Genomic DNA, 20638 nt, shown 5'->3' with positions numbered 1-20638 from the left:
GGATGGACGATGGAAAATTCCACTATATTGTAAATGTAAATTAAACAACATTTAAAAGGATATATATTTTTTTCCTTTCTTTTTCTAAATCTTTTTGTACAATATGCACATGGGAAAAAAGATAACATACAAGAGATACTGTCCATGTCACAGCTACGTGGTGAATGTCTAACGCACTACAGCGACTTTTTCGAAATGAGAGTTGTCGAGCCAGCTGGGGCAAGGGACGTTCTCACCAAACTATACTGTGCGCTGTGCCGTCCAGGGCTGAATCCCATACCTATAGAGCCAACAGGACAGACCCCACACTGTGAGGATCAGCTCCAGCAAATCACTTCCACAAGACCAGAGAGGAGTCCCCGAGTATGATGCCACTGCTTCCCCCATCAGGTCAAGGCCATGTGCTCCCTCAGAGGCAACCTCACACAGAGTGCGCCATGGAGACTTTACACCAGTTAGTGTCTGTTGATTTTGTTATTATTTTCTTTGTTTTTGTTGCTGTCGTGGACTCCAAGACCGAGCTCAGTCCAAACTGACCGACCTAGTCTTCGACTCTCCTCGACTACAGCTACCCGGGCGGCTGCAGTAACGGCTGGAAGTGTTCCTGGCCGCTCGTGCGGAGTCTGGGGGCGACTGGCCTGCGCTTCCAGAACACAGACAAGGAAGCAGAAGTGTTCCAAGGACTGACACTGATCTGCACTACAATGGGGACTGGGAAGGGAGTGGGGAAGGGGCTTTAAGTCTCTGCTGAAAACAGTAGGAACCTCTTGTTCTCCCAACGACTAAATTGCAGCACAATGAAATGTTTAACACCACATATTCATACAGATTTCAGTCCCATGTGTTAGCAAAGGCAAGGGAGAAATAAAACAAAACAAAACAAGACAATGCAAAAAAAAGAAGAAGAATGAACAGCAGAATTTTAATCCCCTTTAAAGGGTTTAAAAGCTGAATCGGCTACACATTGGCGCAGCAAACTGTTTGTTTTTCAGATTTGAAGTTTGATCTTCTTACTACAATCTTTTAAATGCCCTGCTGTTGCCATAGCAGTATCTGCAGCTTAGCACCGTGTCAGGGTCCTGCCTCTCTCTCATGGGCAACTGGGAGGCTGGGGGTAACGGTGACACAGGCAGCATTGTCAGCGCGGAGGGATTCTCCTTTTGAGAGTCGTACACAAATGCAAATGTAATCTTTGTGTATGATTTTCGCGAGACGGCAGTTTATGTCCATGTTTACAAATGGCACAGATTATCTTCTCCCATGTTTACTTAGCTGGAACTGAAGCACATCCCACGCCCTCCCACCCCACCCCACCCCATCACACACCCCAAACACCCCAAGCCGACTCTTCGGAGGACATGAGCAACAGGAAGTACAAAACAATAAATACCTGGACTCTAATAGAAAAATACCCTGTTATTATCGCAACCACTAGCCACTACAACATGAGGATACATTCCCTGAGGTGACAGCCAGAATGGGCACCCCTTGCTAGGAAGAAACCCAACGCACGGGAAACTCTGCAGAGAAAGGGCTAGGTGACTTGGGAGACCGAACTCTCAAAACATTAGAAACCTCCACTGTCATCCGGCCCCTTCACTGAATGCAATGTAGGGACCAAGGTTACAAACATGTCCTTCCATATAGACAAGGCAAAAGACAGAAAGAAGTGCTGTCAGTTGTGATGTTGTTTTTAACCATATTGTGTTTAAATTCAGGAGTCTATGTAGTGCAGTTAAATGGGAAAAAGCCTATATATATAATTTCCCCAAATATCTATTAAACTGCAAGCGTCAAGCAACGACAGTGTGGTAAATTAAACTGAAACAACTGAAGAATTAGTAAGTGTGCTGCAACAGCAAACACACCCAACCAAAAACCTGCCTGTTTCTCTGGAAAGATCCCCTTCTGTACAAGGGCAAAGCCACGCAACAAGTATTAAAAACACTAAAAAGTATCACATTGGTAGCAGTATTATAAATACACATGTATTTAACTTTATTTCAGACATTTCACTTCTGCTAGGTTGCTTATTATTAACATTATTTACCAGAAAGTATAAGAATATATATTGAAAAAACATGTAGAAAAACAAAAGTAAAATAATAATAATTACTACCAAGAAACACACAAACACACACACAATTACTGCAGATGACATTTGCAAAACTTTCACTTGAAATGTAAAAAATTAAAGTACTTAGTGAGCAATAAACCACAGAACAACATTTAACTCCCAGCTCCCAGGAGTGAAAGTACTGGGGGAGTCTTTCTGGAATGTTTGTTGTCCCTGTACAGGAGTTACTTCTAGAGAAATACCAAGCACAGTAACAGTATTTTACAGTACGGACCACCAGGTTTCCCTCAAACCCTCGTCTTTACTCTTAAATACACTGAGGCCAAGACCGAATCAAAACGTTGACCTACCCACGAATCGCAGAGTACCAACCTGTATCCCTGTAGCGTTTTAATTTATTGTCAGAAGCCACTTGGCCACTACTTATAAATCAAAACGCGATAGGGTAGAAGTTTTGTAATTTACGATCTGCGGGTGGGTCCAGAGTTTTGATTCGGTCTGGGCCTTGGACAGAACTATCTGGCAGATGAATTTTACTTCCCCTTATTAGGGATGTGAACATGAGAATGGGGCGTAAAGCAGTGTGGATGAATGACAACTCAATGCCTAAGCAGAGCTGCAAAAAAAAGTGTTTCACTGGGCAGCTCACTCCTGAACACTCCTGAAAATGACATTCCACATTTGACTCCACTGTTGGTCTGTGTGTCTGGGTGAGAGACAGTGGGAGCATTTATTAGTTAATTTGTTTTTGTGGTGGTGGTTTTCAATACGGAGAGTGACCGAATTGAGTTTGGCTGCTAAAAAATGTCCCTGCTCTCTACATCACACACTGACACGGGAGAAACGGCCAGCATGTTCATTGATTTCAGCAAACTGTTCTCTGTTGTATTTGAGTAAACGTGTGAGAGGAGAACAGGCTGTTGGTTCAGAAAATAGGGAAGTAACAAACCAATAATAATAATAATAATAATAATAATAATAATAATAATAATAATAATAATAATAATAATAATAATAATAATAATACAAATACTACTACTACTACTAATATATTTATTTTCCCAGATACAGTACTGCTCAAGATCCCTAATCATTACAGACTACTGCTGTGTTTCTAGAAACAGAAAGGGATAGTATATAATTTTGTCCTGTACAAAAAATACGGGACAAATCTATTACATTCATAACCATAACAGGTCGTTTTTTTGGGGAGGGTGGTGGACAAACAAACAAAACAAAAAACTACATTTTGCCACTAACTGCACTTCCACTTAGAGAGTCCCCAAAACTGCCCTCAGGAACCCCACAAGGACGAACTGAGATCGTGGCTGTCGTGGCAGGGTTATTCACCAGGCTCGATCTAGAGCATCTCCACAGGCTTACAGAGAAGCTGCAGACGGACTGAGCTGAGCGCTGTGAGCTGGGAGACCAGCGCTAGGGCACCCCACCGTGTCAGGCACAGACGCAGGATGTCACTTCCACTGTGTTAAGAGAAGGATCAACGTTCAGTAAAGGAGGTGGTCAGACAGCAACGGAGTGTGAAGTCCTCTCTTCTCCTCTCCCCTTCCCTGTCTCTCTCTCTCTCTGACTTGAAAGCAGCTGGCAGTAATGCGCTCTCCATCTTCTCCGGACCCGTGGGGCGCTGAGGGAGTATGACAGTACAGCGATACCCAAAACTCTCACTGGTTATATAACTTTTCTTTTCACACTGTTTTAATTGACCTCTGACCTAGTTTAGACACTAGGTTTAATACTAGATCACATTCAAATTCATTCTCTTCACTGGCCATGCAATCATCCTGTCTTTACATACAGATTGTTCAGTATTTTACAACAGTAACAGCTGGCATGTGTGTGTTTCTGGATGGATGGATGGATGGATGTAAGATAGATGCATCAGTCACATGACTGCCACGAACACATAGTCACCACTTGCCCAGATGTCCTGCTTGTTTCTGTTAGTGGATGTAAAAGTATCCTTAGGTTATTAGTAGCCGTACAATGGAACTAACAGTCTTACAGTGAAACATTTTTAAAAGATGATTTTCTTTTTCTACACAAATACAGGAACATGGCTAAGTATAAAACACCTCAAAAAAGTCTTAACAAAATACATTTCATTAGAACAACTCATCCTTGATATTTCCATGAGGTGTCATCAAATTCACAAGCTGATATATCAAAGGAGGGAAACTAGGATCCCATCACAGAATTTCATGTCTTATAGATATGTGTGTGTGTGTATATATATATATATATATATATATATATATATGTGTATATATAAATCCTTCTCCCCCTCCCTACATCACTCGCTCTCCCTCTCTATATACAGTTAATATATATATGTATACACACATACACAAATAAAAAAATAATAACAATAATCACAACAACTTGAGGTAGAACATTGCCTTCAGTGTTTGGAAGTGCTTCATGTTGGAGAATATTTTGCTTCTTAACAGCAGACTGATGGTTGAGGTAGTGCTGAACCTGTTCAGACCAAGGGCTGTGAACTCACTGAACACAAAGGAAGACACAGCCTCCTGCTGCGTCCCAGACGACATTCATTGCGGTTGAGGTAGGTTTATGTTGTGTATCCTAGGGTTGGTTAGCCAAGTCTTTAATAGCCTTCATGTAGGCAAAAACCACTGATATCACTGAGCCAAAAAAATAAAAATAATAACAATAATAAAAATAAAACAAAACATTTACATTAAAAAAGAGTCCTGAGACACAATATCAAATCCCTGGAGAGGAGTCGAATTCCCAGCCAGGCGAGTGGAATCATTGGTAGGCTGCCATCGGCTGGGCAAATCGGGTCACTTCGGAGGGAAAACTAAGCAAAAGGCCTTCGAGCGCAGGTCCGGAACTGCCAACGTTGGTAAATAAAACGCAGGTTTTAAAGACTGCAAGTCTGTGAAATACGAACCTCCCTGGAGACACAGTATTTTTGCTTGTTTGTTTCATCTGTGGTGTTCATTTGCAGACCTGGTTATGTGTGCAGCAAGCAGCCGTACGTCCAGAGGACAGGAGAAGAGCCAATCATGCCCTCTGTCCTTCTGTCCAACTGCAAGCTACAGCTGTCTGTCGCGAAGATATACACACACAGACTGGAGCCGCACAGGGAAACCCGTGGCTTTTCCCCAGGGTGGTGAAGTCACAAAGTCTTTTGCACAAAATAGAAAAAAAAAAAATGATGAAATACTTAAGTTGACCTGAGAATGAGGAGTCAAATAAAAGACACTGTGAGAGCGTGTCCTACAGGAGGCGGCATTGAAGACTTGGCATTTATCCCTCTTCCTGGGATGTGTTGTGCCCACTGTGGCCGGTGCCCCTCTGTGAACTCCCCTGGAACTGGAGCTCCTCCACAATGCTGAACTCGTCCAGGGGCAGTGTAGAGAGCTGCGTCTCGTCGAGCGAGGGGACCGGGACTCCATCCGCCTGCTGGGATAACACAGAGACACAGATTCACTCAGACTTTCTACCGAGTCAAAAGCCACTGCCTGGTTTTGACACCAACAAACGTGGAGAAGACATCCGATCAACCGAACGGCAGAATGCAAAACACAGCTGTGTCTGGCGAACAGGCTTTCTGCAGCAGGCAGCATGCAGCTGGCTGGTCTCTCCATCGTGGCTGTGGATGTGCTTTAGGAAGACTGGGCAGTTCCCGTGTGAGGTTAAGCAGGACGATAAAGTTACTTTTGAAAACCTCCCCTTACAGATCTGTTGCTACAGTAACCTTTTCTCCGCTTGTACAGCCTGACCTTTAGCTTTGTTTATCTGCACTGGATAGTGGTGTAGTAGCTCTATGTAATATCTGCGACAGGCCTTCACTTTCCACTGCGAATGTGTGCCTGGGATACGGGGACTTGCAGTACATGCGTACACGCACAAGTCCTTCCGCCCTGTTATTGCGAGCACACGCCCTTCAATATGTGATTCTGTACCCATGCTCCTGTGTTTTTTTTTTACACACTGTACTCACCGCATCAGCCTTCTCCTGCAGCGCACGGAGGCCGGGACCCGGGAACAGCCGCTCCAGCTCGTTGGTGTCACTTGGCTTGCTGGTGGCCTTGTCGTCCCGGTCCCGCTCTCTCAGGCTCACACCGTTCAGCACCGCATCCCCCATGCCGGCCCTGTGGGGGTGGCGCCCGGCCTGCGGCGTGGCCACCTGGTCCTGCACATTCTTACACATCATCAGCCTGCAGGGGGCAACAGCAGACCCTCAGTTATTGCTAAAGACAACACCGCCGCCCCCTCACTCACTGCCATTAAGACCCCCCTGCTCGACCCTGCCACCCCGTCTCCGAACACCATTACCTCTTCCGCCAATTAAGCGCAAGAATAAGAGCACTTCCCTGCAATCGCTCTGGTCACACTTAAACTGGAATTAGAACGATTTTTTATTTTGTCTTTCACCCGAATGTGCAATAATTGGTTTTCAGGCTCTGGAGATTTTTTACGAACAGCAGGAGCATTTATTAATTTCTTGTATTTTGTATCATTCTATCTCTTTACCTCAGCCTAGAGGAAGACGGCCTTCTCTGCCCTTCAAACAGAGTGAAAATGACTGGGTTTCTGAAAAAGTGACAGTTCTGTGCGTTCCTGCAATGGTTACAGCAGCCTGCGTGTAACTGTATTGTCATTACATTTTTTATTATTTGCATCATGGTAGGCTTTTATTAACTTATAAGTCGGAAGTCCAATGCAATCACATTTAAGATGTCAGCTTGCATTTGAGTGAGGCTGGGTCCTGAAGGCTGTTCTCTGCCTGATGGCACCGACATCTGCCGAGGAGAAGCCAGTCAGCTGGGCATGACCAGGGACACTGTGGAGCCTGTAGCCGCCACTTCTCCTGCAGCTGACTTCACACACACACAGCCAGCAGCCTCAGAGACACACACCCTCTTTGAAGAACACAAGCTGACAACTTGAACGTGACGGCATTGCGTTGCATTTAGCTGGACATGCATCATGGAAATACATTGTAAAAACGCTTCATGACACATTTGATGAAAAGCACCTTATCGGCACATAACTGAAGCAGTCAAAGACACTCATGGTAATTAAAATGTTTTTAAGCCTAATTTTGATCAACATTTGTTTATTTAAGTTAAATGTTTAATGCAATTATAAGCAGTTCTGGTGGCATAAACTCAAGCCATTGGTCAACACTGCGAGAACATGCGAAAAATGGGTCACTGGAAAACCCTTGACTTGCAATTCTCTCTCAATTCATTGGCTTCTTTACGGTCAGTCTGAACTCTGGATCTGTTCTGGGAGATCGCTTCAGAGACTATGTCAATAGTGTTATATCTGAACTGGTTCTGCTTTCGGAGAATAGCTGTGGATGTTGGCCCCATGTTTTGTGATGCTCCTGAACGTGTATCACTACCGGAAGATTGACAGCGGCTTCTTATGCTTTTAAGAAAGCTCCTCCAGTGCGAGGTTTACTTAGCCCACAAAACATCTGCAACCAGAAAGGCTAGAAAGATGAATTGCAGGGAGCAGTATGGTACACAAAGGTCGCCCATTGTAACAGAAAGTACGTCCTCATTGTCAGCAGAATAACAATTAAAGCCCTGAGCCGGGACAGGATTGCATTGTATGGCTGTTTGAAATCTTGATCTGCCTCAAAAGACAGTAATCCCTGGAGCTGCTGCGGCCACACAGCTCCAATTATACACTTTTTATATTGCTGTAAGTCACAGACACAATAGTGTGGCCTTTGTGACTGAGCCTTGCTCACACACACGCACACAATGTGGATATAGTTTTGTATAGTACAGATAGTTTAGGCACCTTTCAAAGAAGTTAATAACTCAATTAACATAAGCTGTTGTCAGTCAACCCGGTATATTTAAGTAAAAAGTTAAAGTGCATGAGACACTAGGTCAAGCCTTCCTCAGGGTCTCTCTTAAGTTGTTGGTGCGTCCCTTTGCAAGCACCCAGACCCAGGCCAGACGAGCAAGCTGTGCCTACCTTCCCCTGTAGCCGAACATGAGGAAGAGGACGCAGAAGATGATGCAGGTGACCCCGATGTGGATCCCGATGATGATACCAGTGGTGGAAGTCTTGCTCTGCTCGTCCTTCACACAGTCGCAGGGTGTGTTCAGCACTGCGGGGACAAAGCCAGGGACAGGTTAGCGCCATGAACAAAGCAGATAAAATCACACCGACTAGGAACACTAACCCAGGACCCGGGACCCGAGCCCAGGACCCTAGCACACACACTGCACACTGCACACACGCAGCTGATCTGTATGACAATCTTGCAAAATAAAACACAAAAAGGATCAATAAAGGCTAGGAAACAAAAACATCTTCAGCCAGCTCAGCACTTCAATGTGTAGCCATAATCATCATGATTGCGTGTGCCTCAATCCCAACCTCACGAATTGGAAATGACAAACCCGTGCCCTGCGTTTTCATTTAAAGGAGGTAGATAAAGGAGGTAGATAAAGGCTTCTGATGATAATCATGATGGGGTATAGCTTTTTGCGATTCGGGGGGAGGTCAATGTGTTGATTTGGGTCTCGCCCTGTGTTACTGCAGTGACCAGCGTGGGGGCCCGATCCTCACCTGATCTCTCAACGGCGTCCCGCAGCGAGACAAAGCGCACTGTAGCGTTCCCATCTCCGTGGGGGTTGTAGGCCAGGATCTTCACCTCGTATACCAGCGCCGGGTCTGTGAACAACACACTGCGTCATGCACTGGCTGCTTGCATTAGGGCTGGTGTGACAGGACAGCTGCCTTTTATTATACAGCCTACAAGGAAGAGGCTTTTATGTGTGATGATGTCTACTAGGGTCAAGTACAGTAAGGGGTGTTAAACCCATATGTATTTGTCAGCTTTTTTGTTTTTCTCCTTTGCCTATCCCTCCCTTTAGCACACACCTAGGACTTAACTGTATTGTCTGTACCGACTGCACTTTTGTAATGCTTTAAAATGTTTCTTGTAAACTGTAAGTCAACCTAGATATACGCATCTGCTAATAAATAAATACGACTACTAATAATAGAGCATTGAAGTGCTTTATGCAGGACCCTGACACACTCAGGGAACACCGTAAAAGAAAACTCAGGGGGAGAGTTGACCAAGGTTGCACCAAGGACCAGAAATGGTGGTCTCAACCCACCGAGCTGCGTGATGTTGTAGGAGGTGACATTCCTGGACAGCAGCAGAGGGCCGGTGAAGTGGGGGGCATGGATCTTGCGGTAGTACAGCTTGAAGCCCTCATGGAGCCCCAGCTTGATGGAGGGCTCCCAGGCCGCCTGCAGGGACGTGCTGTTCAACACTTTGATAAAGAGTGACGGGGTGGCTGGCACTGAAACACAGCAAGACAGAATCCGACCGCCATTATTATTACTGCTTGCCTGGCGCAGTGTCTCCAAAACCCACAAAATCAGAGAAGGAAGTCCTTTCATGACTTCCTCGCTCCCACATCGGTAAGGGGTTGATACAATTGATACAATGATTGATACAATTAAAATGAGTGGGGAATCAAACTCAAATATCTGGTCACACTTCTGCAGTTCAGAGTCAGTAAGGCAGGCCTGGTATGGGTTACACAATCCTGGTTGTAGATTACAGTCCAGGGGGCGCAGCGGGACCCACCTTCCCCCAGCGTGCTCTCTACCGCGCTCTCTGAGGGCTTGCTGGCGCCACGGGAGGTGTAGGCCTTGACGTAGAAGGTGTAGCTGGTGGAGGGTTCCAGGTCGCTCACCACCTGCTGCAGTGTACTCTTACTCACTGCCTCCTGGTACTCCATCTCCACTGGGTCTGCAGGAGAAAGGGGGGAGGGGGAGAGAGGGGAAAGGAGGGAGAGAAGGAGAGGGAGGGAGGGTTAAGAAAGCAGGGGGTTAAGACGCTGCATTGTAGTGGCTCATTCAATTAAAAGAGTGAATCTTCGGTGCCTGGCTTTCTTTGGTTTGGTTTGGTACTGCATTTTTCATCCCTTCCTTAAAAGGAAAACCTGGTGAAGCCGCTCGCTCAGGTCCTTTCCTCTCCAAACACGCTGCGCTCCTGTCGCTGTCTAGCCCAGCCCTCTCTGCGCTCACTGGCTTTATGTCTTTGGCTGGTAATTAAAGTGTTTCCTCTGTGCAGCTCTCCCGGGGCTTTAATTAGCCATCTGATAGCGCTGTGGCAGAGAGGTACAGCTGTGAGATGCAATAAGTGCCAGTTAACTGCCGCAGCGCTGGCTCAGAACATTTCTGCAGCTTTTAAACAAAACGCAAGGAAACACTGAAGGAAAAATAAAAATAATAATAAATAAAAATGGGGTGGGGGGTGGTGTAATCAAATTCATTCAGGTTTAATTAAAAGCCTTTCAGTGTCGAAACTCCAGCAAGTGAGAAATGGATATAATAATGGACTGAAGGCTGGAGCACGAACTGGCTGCTACAGCACAGCTCTGCTTTCAGAGCACTGATGGTTTGTGTGTGTATGTGCGTGTGTGTGTGTGTGTGTGTATGCGTTTGCGTGCGTGTGCGTGTAAGGCTGGAGTTCTGCTTCCACTCCGAGGTGGGGCTGTATTCACACTGACCTGCAGTCTTGCGGATGTGCAGCACGTATCCGATGATGTCCTGTGTGTTCTGCAGCGGCTCCCTCCAGGACACCTGCATGACGGTGGGTGAGAGGGTGACGGCACTGACGGCGTAGGGGGCGCCGGGGAGCCCGTCGGCCCAGAGCACCGTGAGCCGTGCGCTGGCTTGCGTGGAGCCGGCGCTGTTCTCGGCGATGCACTGGTAGATTGCCTCGTCCTCCTGGCTGATGCCATAGATGGTCAACGTGCTGTGGAGGAGAATGGACATGGACCATGAAAACAATTCTCATCTAGACAGCCTTATGATGCACCCTCCACGTCTCCGTGCTCAGAGTCCTCACAGGCCATCGCAGTCTCTGCACGGTTTCTCCCTCCTTCCCCCATCTCTGCTGCAGACACTGCCTCTTTGCAGGAAGAGTTGCGTGGGAAGCCAAATAAATAATCAGACACTTTCCTTCCCTAAATCTTGTCAAATTTGCAGATGATACTAAAATAGGTGGATCAGCAGATACAATCTCGGCAGCACAGGCTATTCAAAGGGACTTAAGGGATAATATTCAGTTGTGGGCCGACACCTGGCAGATGAAATTCAATGTGGACAAGTGCAAGGTATTACATGCAGGTAACAAAAATGTCCACTATAATTACACTATGGGAGGAATAGAAATAGAAGAAGTAACGTATGAGAAAGTGAGGAATCCACATAGACTCTTAGGTCTGTCTCCATCCAAACAATGTGGGGAAGCAATAAAAAAGGCAAACAGAATGCAAGGGTATATTGTGAAAAGTGTAGAATTGAGAACAAGGGCAGTGATGTTCAGACTGTACAATGCACTAGTTAGAGCTCATCTGGATACTGTGGACAGTTCTGGGCTCCACACTTCAAGAAAGATATCGCTGCTCTAGAGGCAGTTCAGAGGAGAGCAACCAGACTTATTCCAGGTCTGAAGGGAAAGTCCTAATGAGAGACTGAGGAACTGAACCTTTTCACCCTGGAACAGAGGAGACTACGTGGGGACTTGATCCAAGTCTTCAAAATCATGAAAGGCATCGACCACATCAAATCAGAGGAGCTTTTCCAGATCAGCAGGGACACTCGCACCCGGGGACACAAATGGAAATTGGGCTTCAAGGCATTCAAAATGGAAAACAGGAGACGCTTCTTCACACAGAGAGGCGTCACAATCTGAACAAACTCCCCAGCGATGTGGTTGAAGCTGAACATTTGGGAACATCAGTTATTACACCAAACGAGAATGATGGGTCAAATGGCCTCCTCGTTTGTAAACTTTCTTATGTTCTTAATCCTTGGGCAATTAAAAAAAAAAAAATTAACAGTTAAACAAATCATTTAAGAGCGGGTTATGTAAATCAGCCTGTAGCTCATAGTAGCTCAACCTCAGGGGCAGATGACTGGAGTCCATTGCTTTGCCAGGTCTCTGCAGAATGCTGTGCTGAAATCTGATCAGGTCTGCCGAGGAAAATAAAAAAAATGAATGTGTTTCCAAACAAAAGACTCCAATGCATTTATTACAGCACGTCTTCTGCACATATGTCAGTGCTGTTCAGTGCTGACTGCCCTGGAGATTGCTGTGGGATCAATATCCTCAAAATCCTTTTTCTTCGCTTTTAATTGACATCTTTTAGAACCTCCTTCAGGTTCCTGGGGCATTTTTCAAACGGCAAGTTAAATATGCTTTTTCTCCATCCTGAGTTCCCCCCATTCAGAGCGGCAGGGTTGAGTACAAACCAGCTCAGTGGCACCAGTCACCTCCTTTCAGGCCCGATTCTATAGGATCAATCTCAATAAAAAACAAAACAAAACCGAAAAATACGACAAAAGATTGCAGCGCTGTTGCCTCTGGCCGCACTGCACAGCGCCCCGCCGAGCGGGTGAGGCGGGGGGGAGGGGAGCTGGGGGGGGCGCTCTCTGTTTCAAACATGCTCTTTATTTGGTAACAAAGTTCTTATTCTCTGGACCACCAGTGCACACCGCGGGAGCAGGGAAAGTGTTTCAGTTTGCAAAGCAGAGCGAGACATGCATGCCGTTAACAAGGATCAGCGCTTAAATCATATGGTTGTGGGCTTTTTAATGGGGGGGGAAGAAAAAATAATAATAAAAACAGCCTGGTTTCAGCCTTGAAAACCCTACAAGAAATAAATACATGGAAAAACACTCCCTTAATGCACCAGTGCTGTTCTGGTTTGTTATATATATGTAAAGAGATTTACAAATGTTAAAATAGCAATGGGCTGGACACACTGCAAGAAGAACCGATCAAAGATGAACAAAGGAAGCTATTGAATGGATACCGAGAGATGAAAATAGACCTAGAAGACAAACATGTAGGAGATGGGAAGATAAATAATAAACTTTGCAGGCATGACCTGGAAAAGAGAAGCTATAGACAGAAGAAAGTGGAAACAAAAGGAGACCTTCATCCAGCAGGGGATCAATATAGGCTGACCACACACCAATTAATACATGAGCAGTTCAGTACAGCGTGTATGCTGTGTGTCCACTTCACACCGGCCTTGTACAGCAGGGACCGATGTTCTGAGAGGCGCATGGTGAAAGTATGAGCAAGGCCAGACAGATAACACGGCTGGGGCAGTGGCTTACTGTGAGAGGACTGCGAGCTTTTAAAATCTTAACCCTCGATCTGCAGTCATAACAGTGTTGTCATCCGGTGTGATTGTTGTTAAAAAACAGTAGAGGGGCAGAGAAAAACGGAGATGGGAGGAGAGGGAGAGAAATGAAAGGCAGAGAGTCAGAGAGGAGTAAACGAGAGCTGGGCTGCCATAGAAAGGGAGAGACCCCGCTACGTGGGGGTCTGTGCTGATCCCTGTATGCCGGGGTGTCAGGGGGTCAAGGCAAGCCCGACTGGGAGCGGGGGCCATGTGGAGTTAGGAGGTTCTCAGACAATGCTGTGGAATCCCGCCGTGATTCCATCCTGGCACGTTCCATTCCATATGGAGCAGCTGGGAGTTTGAGGTGGAAGACAAATCCTCTGCACCCCTCTTGGAAACATTTGAATTTGTTTTGTTTTTTTCCAATTATTATTTTCTACTGATTCTTCATGCACAGGTGTCTATTATTAGGCAGGGAAGTTGATTTACTGTACCAAGCCTCATAATTCAGGGTTTTCATTCAGTCGTGCTGTTACATTTGTTCACAGGTTGCCTCTTACAGTACAATAGGCATCCAAATCAGTCTACCATGGGACAACAAAATAAAGGGACTGGGATTTAATTTTACATCCTGTCTTAGCCTCGGCAAAAGCGTTTTCTCCTTGTGCAGTAAAGTAATTTAAGAGAATATACCAGAATATGCCAGGAGGTAACAGGCCTCATTGCTGATGTCTTTGCTTAATTTATATTACAATAAATAATTAAAATAAACAAATAGATAAATAAATGAAATGCAAAGTGTCTGTGACTGAAGTGGTTTAATTATTGAATAATCATTAATCAAGTTTAAGCAAAAACCTCTGAGACTCATCAGGAATAATATTGAACCTCACGTCGAGACAGAATCAATCTCACTGTATTAATTCCTTAATTAGGACGAGACTAAAAACCAAATAAACAAACAAACAAAGACACAATATCCCCTAAAAAAACCTTTCACCAAGTCCAAGAATCTACTAATCGACTGTGAGCCCTTGACACCTTCCCCAGGTGAACGTAACCTTTGACCTGAAAGTGCCTACAGCCGCCCACTCCCCTCCCATCCCGCCAGTCTGCCTGCTTGCCTGCCTGTGAAGCTCTTTCATGTATGGGGATAAATTAAGTGTTGCCCGCCAGGCTGCCTAACCAGACGCCACAGCCACAAAACTACAGGCCCCCCGGGAGCATTTTCAACTGAGCCCCAAGCTCAGGGGTACACTGGGAAATTTCAGAGGCAGTGCGTATTTCACCAGTGCGCTGACCTGTCCCTCAGCACTCGCCTCCTGAATCAAACACTGGGAAAATGGGTTTGATTCGTGGCTCCAACGACTGCATTCCTGCCTATTCAAGGCTCACTGACAGACCCTTCTTTGGGTCCAGCTTGCCAGTTCAACACTTAATTTCCCCATCTGTCTCTGGCCCTGGCTCTGTCCCTGTATCTTGCCCCACTGCACCTCTCAGCTCTCCTCTCACCCCTCAGCATGTACGGATGGAAACCACAGATACCCTCTCTGTGGAGCCCGGTATCACTTTGCCAAGTCTATGCCAAGCCTGGCTGTGAGCACAGAGAGAGAGGGTTGGGAAATAAATTAATTTCTCCCTTAAGCTGTTAATTGTACTTGAATAACAACAACAACAAAACAATATATATGATTTTTAGAGATATCAGCTCTGATATCTGCCTTAGGGTCTTCAGATCTGCTCAGGGGTGTCTTTCAGATGTAAGCACCTATCCTACCTGCCATTTATGAAAAAAAAGTGTTTTTAGTACATTGACAGTTTTACAGCATGACTTGGTTATAAGTGCCTTGTAAAGAGCTGTTTATAGATGGGACTCAAAGATGTGCCTGAAAGCTCTGAAAGCTGAGTGTAGGTGGGACGACTGTGCAAGCGTTTCTTAACTGAGCAACATCAAACTTTGCAGACACATGGAGCCAGGCGCATGTCTGTGGGGGATTTTGGAGTGTGTGTATAATAATATGCATGCCTCTGAAATTCACAGTGAACAGCATCTTACCCGAATATTTGTCTTTGTATTTTCCCCACAAAGTACAGAACTAACCGTACTTGTTTTTCAGACAGGTGTGCGAGTAAAAAGCTGTGATTTTGATATTAAGTAAATAAGAAATCATTGTTTAACTTTGACAGGATATCAACAAAAACATTAGGACCACTATTTACAGGAATACCAGGCCTTCAGCTCCATGTAACAGATAAAGAAAGTTAATTTCATAAAAAAGTATATATATATATGTGTGTATTTAAAATATATACATTTAAAATTGCCATCACATGAGTCCTATTTAGACTGTGTTGGGAAAACAACCAAAAAATGTTATTTAACTTGAACTGGGACAAACCCAAGGAAAAAAACTAATAAAAATATAAATATACACATACACACACACTGAGAGAGAGGGGGGGCAGGGAGAGGGGAGAGAGAGAGAGAGAGAGAGAGAGAGAGAGAGAGAGAACCGATACAGCAGTGTCTGGCAGCTTCTGTCTCTCACACTAGGGGAAGACCCGTTTCCTTCGTGACCCTCTTTTCTCCAGCACCCTGCTCAGATTATTAAAATATGCTTAATCGAGAAATAAATACCCAGGAATCACATAAGCAGACACAAACACAGGACAAAAAACCCCCCTTTGTAGTCTTTAAAAACGTGTCCGATCGGGCCATCTGCTCTTGTGGATTTCCTTTGTAGGGAGAGCAGATTGATACCGTCATTTACTCATCAGTTCAAAACCACTTCACAGATAGCTCAGGCAAGAGCCGTTTTGTGAGGTGCCAGCGCTGTTTGTGAAACTGCCAATCAGCAGTTTTCAGAAGAATGCACTAACAGCCAGTAATAAAAGACAGCCAGGACTTTGTCAGGTTCTCACCAAGCTGGTCTGGAGAAGAAAGGGGCGAGCGGGGGGGGACGGGGGGACGGGGGGAAGGGGGGGCAGTGTCTTTGAAGAGGGGGCACATTCAGGAGCTGTCTCCCAGCTCACAAGGCGATCAAATGACTGATTGCTGAGGGGTCAAAAGGTCAAAGGCAGGGCCCACGTCCCAGCATTTGCAAGGGGGACCTCTGAAAGGGCGAGCCGTGGACGACAAAAAACTAAAAGAGAGAAAGAGAAAAGGGCTCTGCGGCAATTCAACGGCGCACACAAGGAGCGCACCGGCCTGCATGATATCAACGCACACAGGAGGGGAGCTTTCTCCCTCTCGCCCTAGGGACGTTTAATGAAATTAATAACAGTTGTGGGTTTTTTTTTTTGCCCCCTCTCTCCCCAAATGGAAAAACCTTGACAATGGCTGAGAGTGTTTCAAGTGTTGCCCATTATACCTCGGCCTCAGCCTCTGAATTCCTATCGGGGGGAAGCGGACTGCGCTGTAGAGAGGGAATGCGGCCCAGACACCGTGCTGGACATCGCTCTGCGGTGTGAGAGCTGGCCTTTCGCCACAGAATAATTGCCATGTTTCCTGCTCTCCCTTGTAGCCCCTGTCAGTGCCCCCCCACACAATCACGCACTGATCTTGGCATCTGACTCCATTAGGACCAGAGTTGCTTTTTGTTTTTCCTTGATGCTGCCCATACTGTGGTTATGGAAAAGTGTGTAATTTATGACAATTTTAAGTCTCCAAAGGTAAGGTCTGGTTTTGTAAAATGTATTTGTATGAATTGCACTGTATTACGAGAATTGGAATTTGTAATATGTTATGCCTTGTACTGCACTGTATTGTTGCACTTTGTATTGGATAAGGGCATCTGCTAAGAAATAAATAATAATTAATGAATAATAATTTTAATAATCTTAATAATAAACAAACAAACAAATAAAAACTAATAATGAATTAAATCCAGCAAGATAACAGTACTCTCAACACTCAACACTTAGGTATATGAGCATACCTTCCAATACAACTAAAGTTAGAAAAAACACTTCTTTTTTTTTAAAAGGCATGTCAACATTCCGCTTTAGGTTTTTTAAGCTTTGAAAATTTGAAGGCTGTTTCAGAATATTCTCACTGACTTAAATAAATAATAAATAGAGAAAAACAAAACACACTAAGCGCTCGCGGATGTGACTCTGCCAGCGTGTTTACAGCGCTTTCAACTCTGTCAGTGTTTTGGAGATGCGTCTTTTTCAGTTCAGAGCGATAGTTTCTCATTTTCTCCTGGGTCTAGCGATGGCTGTCACAGGACTTGTGGCGGGAAAACACAACTCTCGCTGACAGCAGAGTAGAATGAGGCTCAGACACAAATCCAAATTCGGGAAAACATCAATGGATCTTTAGAACAGGTGCTGTGATAGGGGATGATTAATATATATATATATATATATATATATATATATATATATATATATATATATTTTTTTTTTTTTTTTTTTTTAAAGAAAAGACTTGTATTGGAAAAATAAAACAATGCTGTCATCAATATACACTCACCTAAAGGATTATTAGGAACACCATACTAATACTGTGTTTGACCCACTTTCGCCTTCAGAACTGCCTTAATTCTACGTGGCATTGATTCAACAAGGTGCTGAAAGCATTCTTTAGAAATGTTGGCCCATATTGATAGGATAGCATCTTGCAGTTGATGGAGATTTGTGGGATGCACATCCAGGGCACGAAGCTCCCGTTCCACCACATCCCAAAGATGCTCTATTGGGTTGAGATCTGGTGACTGTGGGGGCCAGTTTAGTACAGTGAACTCATTGTCATGTTCAAGAAACCAATTTGAAATGATTCGAGCTTTGTGACATGGTGCATTATCCTGCTGGAAGTAGCCATCAGAGGATGGGTACATGGTGGTCATAAAGGGATGGACATGGTCAGAAACAATGCTCAGGTAGGCCGTGGCATTTAAACGATGCCCAATTGGCACTAAGGGGCCTAAAGTGTGCCAAGAAAACATCCCCCACACCATTACACCACCACCACCAGCCTGCACAGTGGTAACAAGGCATGATGGATCCATGTTCTCATTCTGTTTACGCCAAATTCTGACTCTACCATCTGAATGTCTCAACAGAAATCGAGACTCATCAGACCAGGCAACATTTTTCCAGTCTTCAACTGTCCAATTTTGGTGAGCTTGTGCAAATTGTAGCCTCTTTTTCCTATTTGTAGTGGAGATGAGTGGTACCCGGTGGGGTCTTCTGCTGTTGTAGCCCATCCGCCTCAAGGTTGTACGTGTTGTGGCTTCACAAATGCTTTGCTGCATACCTCGGTTGTAACGAGTGGTTATTTCAGTCAAAGTTGCTCTTCTATCAGCTTGAATCAGTCGGCCCATTCTCCTCTGACCTCTAGCATCAACAAGGCATTTTCGCCCACAGGACTGCCGCATACTGGATGTTTTTCCCTTTTCACACCATTCTTTGTAAACCCTAGAAATGGTTGTGTGTGAAAATCCCAGTAACTGAGCAGATTGTGAAATACTCAGACCGGCCCGTCTGGCACCAACAACCATGCCACGCTCAAAATTGCTTAAATCACCTTTCTTTCCCATTCAGAAATTCAGTTTGGAGTTCAGGAGATTGTTTTGACCAGGACCACACCCCTAAATGCATTGAAGCAACTGCCATGTGATTGGTTGGTTAGATAATTGCATTAATGAGAAATTGAACAGGTGTTCCTAATAATCCTTTAGGTGAGTGTACATGGCCCATCTAAAGCAATATAGTGGGTGTTGGGAATTGCTTTTTTATTTATTTCATGTATTTCTTTATGTTTAGGTCCACAACATAATCCATCTCTGCCTTGTCTGGCCTTAAAGGCAAATCCTAGGAGGCCGAGCCGACACAATTGAGCTCAACTGACTCTAATGCTAATTATGGTGCACTACAGAAACATGGGTAGCAAACCAGCTTTCCTGTTTGTTTAGCGAGGGAAAAGACACAGTACAAAGCCCCCCCACACACTTCCCATCAGTATGTTCACAGTAAAATTCATATCCCTTTATGAGGGCTAAAGACCACCATCCCCGAACCTCCCAGAGCCCAGGCGGTTGAGTCTGTGTTTCTCAGCCACTGTCTTTCTTGTTATGGTTTAGGGAGCATAATATAATGCACTGAAGCATGTGCTAATACATTTGCACCAGACTCAGCAGTTCTGCAGACTCTCAGCTGCCGCTTCTCTCCTCTCACCCAATAAAGACAAACGCATTTACACTCGAGCCCTGTCAAAGACCTGAACCACGCATATGGTTGACTTGACTTGAGAAGCAGAAAGCATATTCCCCTACCCAGACCGGGCAGTCTTGGACCAAAGAGCACCATTGAGCGTTCGCACCGCTTCAGTGCTGCAAGCTACTGTGTTAAACCACAGAAGGCCCCTTTCTCACTTAACTAACGAGAAGCTGTTCCCCCCCAAAAAAGTAGAAATTTCTATTAAACCTGCACCGGCCATTGATGAATGAACAGGTTAATAATTGTGAATTAAGTTTTGGTACTGCAGCTGCGCCATCAGTTCTCACTGCGGGGATACATTCCAATAGCCACTCGCCTGCACACTAGGGGTCGGCTTCTTACATGGGGGACAGAAGAACCGACACACCGAGGCCATGCGTGCACCGCGGAGCGCACTGCTCCTGCTCTGCTCTGCTCTACTCTACTCTACTCTACTCTGGCTCAGCATCTTTGAAGCACTTAATCAGCCTACAGGTTCACTGCTGCTGCGGGGCTTCCTGCTTAACAGCCTACAAGTGTGACATAAGCCCCCTGTGCAGCGTGAGGCCTATCACTGATCCTCAGCTTAGCCCCTTGCCTGCTTAACAGACATTCGCTCAGATTGTTCTTAAGATCCAGTGCCCAGCCGCTCCCTCCCAACAGCCTGTCAGGTCTGCTGCGTCCTCTACAATTGACCAATGTGCCAAACCAGCAACTCCTCCCCACGCCAGCCTCTCCTCCCTCCACCACAGCCAAGGCATTACTGAAACCCTAGCAGGGATTGCCCCCAGTTGAGCCCATACCCCACCACTCTCCCCCACAGCAGCTTGTCCAGGAAGCACAAATGGATTCCTTTGGTTGTGAATGCGGAATGGGGTTAATATTATTGATGAGCTATGCTGCATAGTTCCAGAGAGCTGCATTTCGAGGCACTGTCGTGCTTGCCCACCGGGACTCACCTGTTGTTGTTTCTCAGCTTGACGTGGCCGCCAGGCTCCAAGATCTGGCCGTTCTTCAGCCAGGTGAGCTGTGGCATGGGCTCGCCCTGCGCCAGGCAGGTGAAGATGGCGGTGGTGCCCACAGGGCGAGCGATGGACTGGGGAGACTGCACAAACTCCGCCGGTGCTGGGAAAGGAGAGGGAGGGAGAAGATATAATTTTACTCATCCGCTGAGTGATTT

The 20638-nt window shown here is 45.5% G+C and overlaps 1 protein-coding gene across 1 annotated transcript in view; it reads right to left on the bottom strand.

Moving 5' to 3' along the window:
* Positions 1–1966: 1966 nt before the first annotated feature.
* The window catches only part of igdcc3 (immunoglobulin superfamily, DCC subclass, member 3), a 66221-nt gene continuing 47549 nt past the window's right edge, over positions 1967–20638 (bottom strand). The window contains exons 7-14 of the mRNA XM_066701254.1: positions 20418–20583; positions 10627–10874; positions 9699–9863; positions 9220–9408; positions 8663–8767; positions 8063–8198; positions 6066–6282; positions 1967–5524 (exon numbers count right to left, since the gene is read on the bottom strand). Of these exons, the coding sequence (XP_066557351.1) occupies positions 5369–5524; positions 6066–6282; positions 8063–8198; positions 8663–8767; positions 9220–9408; positions 9699–9863; positions 10627–10874; positions 20418–20583 (1382 nt within the window). The 3' untranslated portion in view covers positions 1967–5368. The remainder of the gene's footprint in view (positions 5525–6065; positions 6283–8062; positions 8199–8662; positions 8768–9219; positions 9409–9698; positions 9864–10626; positions 10875–20417; positions 20584–20638) is intronic.

Source organism: Amia ocellicauda, chromosome 4 (assembly GCF_036373705.1).
Source record: "Amia ocellicauda isolate fAmiCal2 chromosome 4, fAmiCal2.hap1, whole genome shotgun sequence".
Lineage (NCBI taxonomy): Eukaryota > Metazoa > Chordata > Actinopteri > Amiiformes > Amiidae > Amia > Amia ocellicauda.
This window is presented reverse-complemented; position numbering and strand designations above follow the sequence as displayed.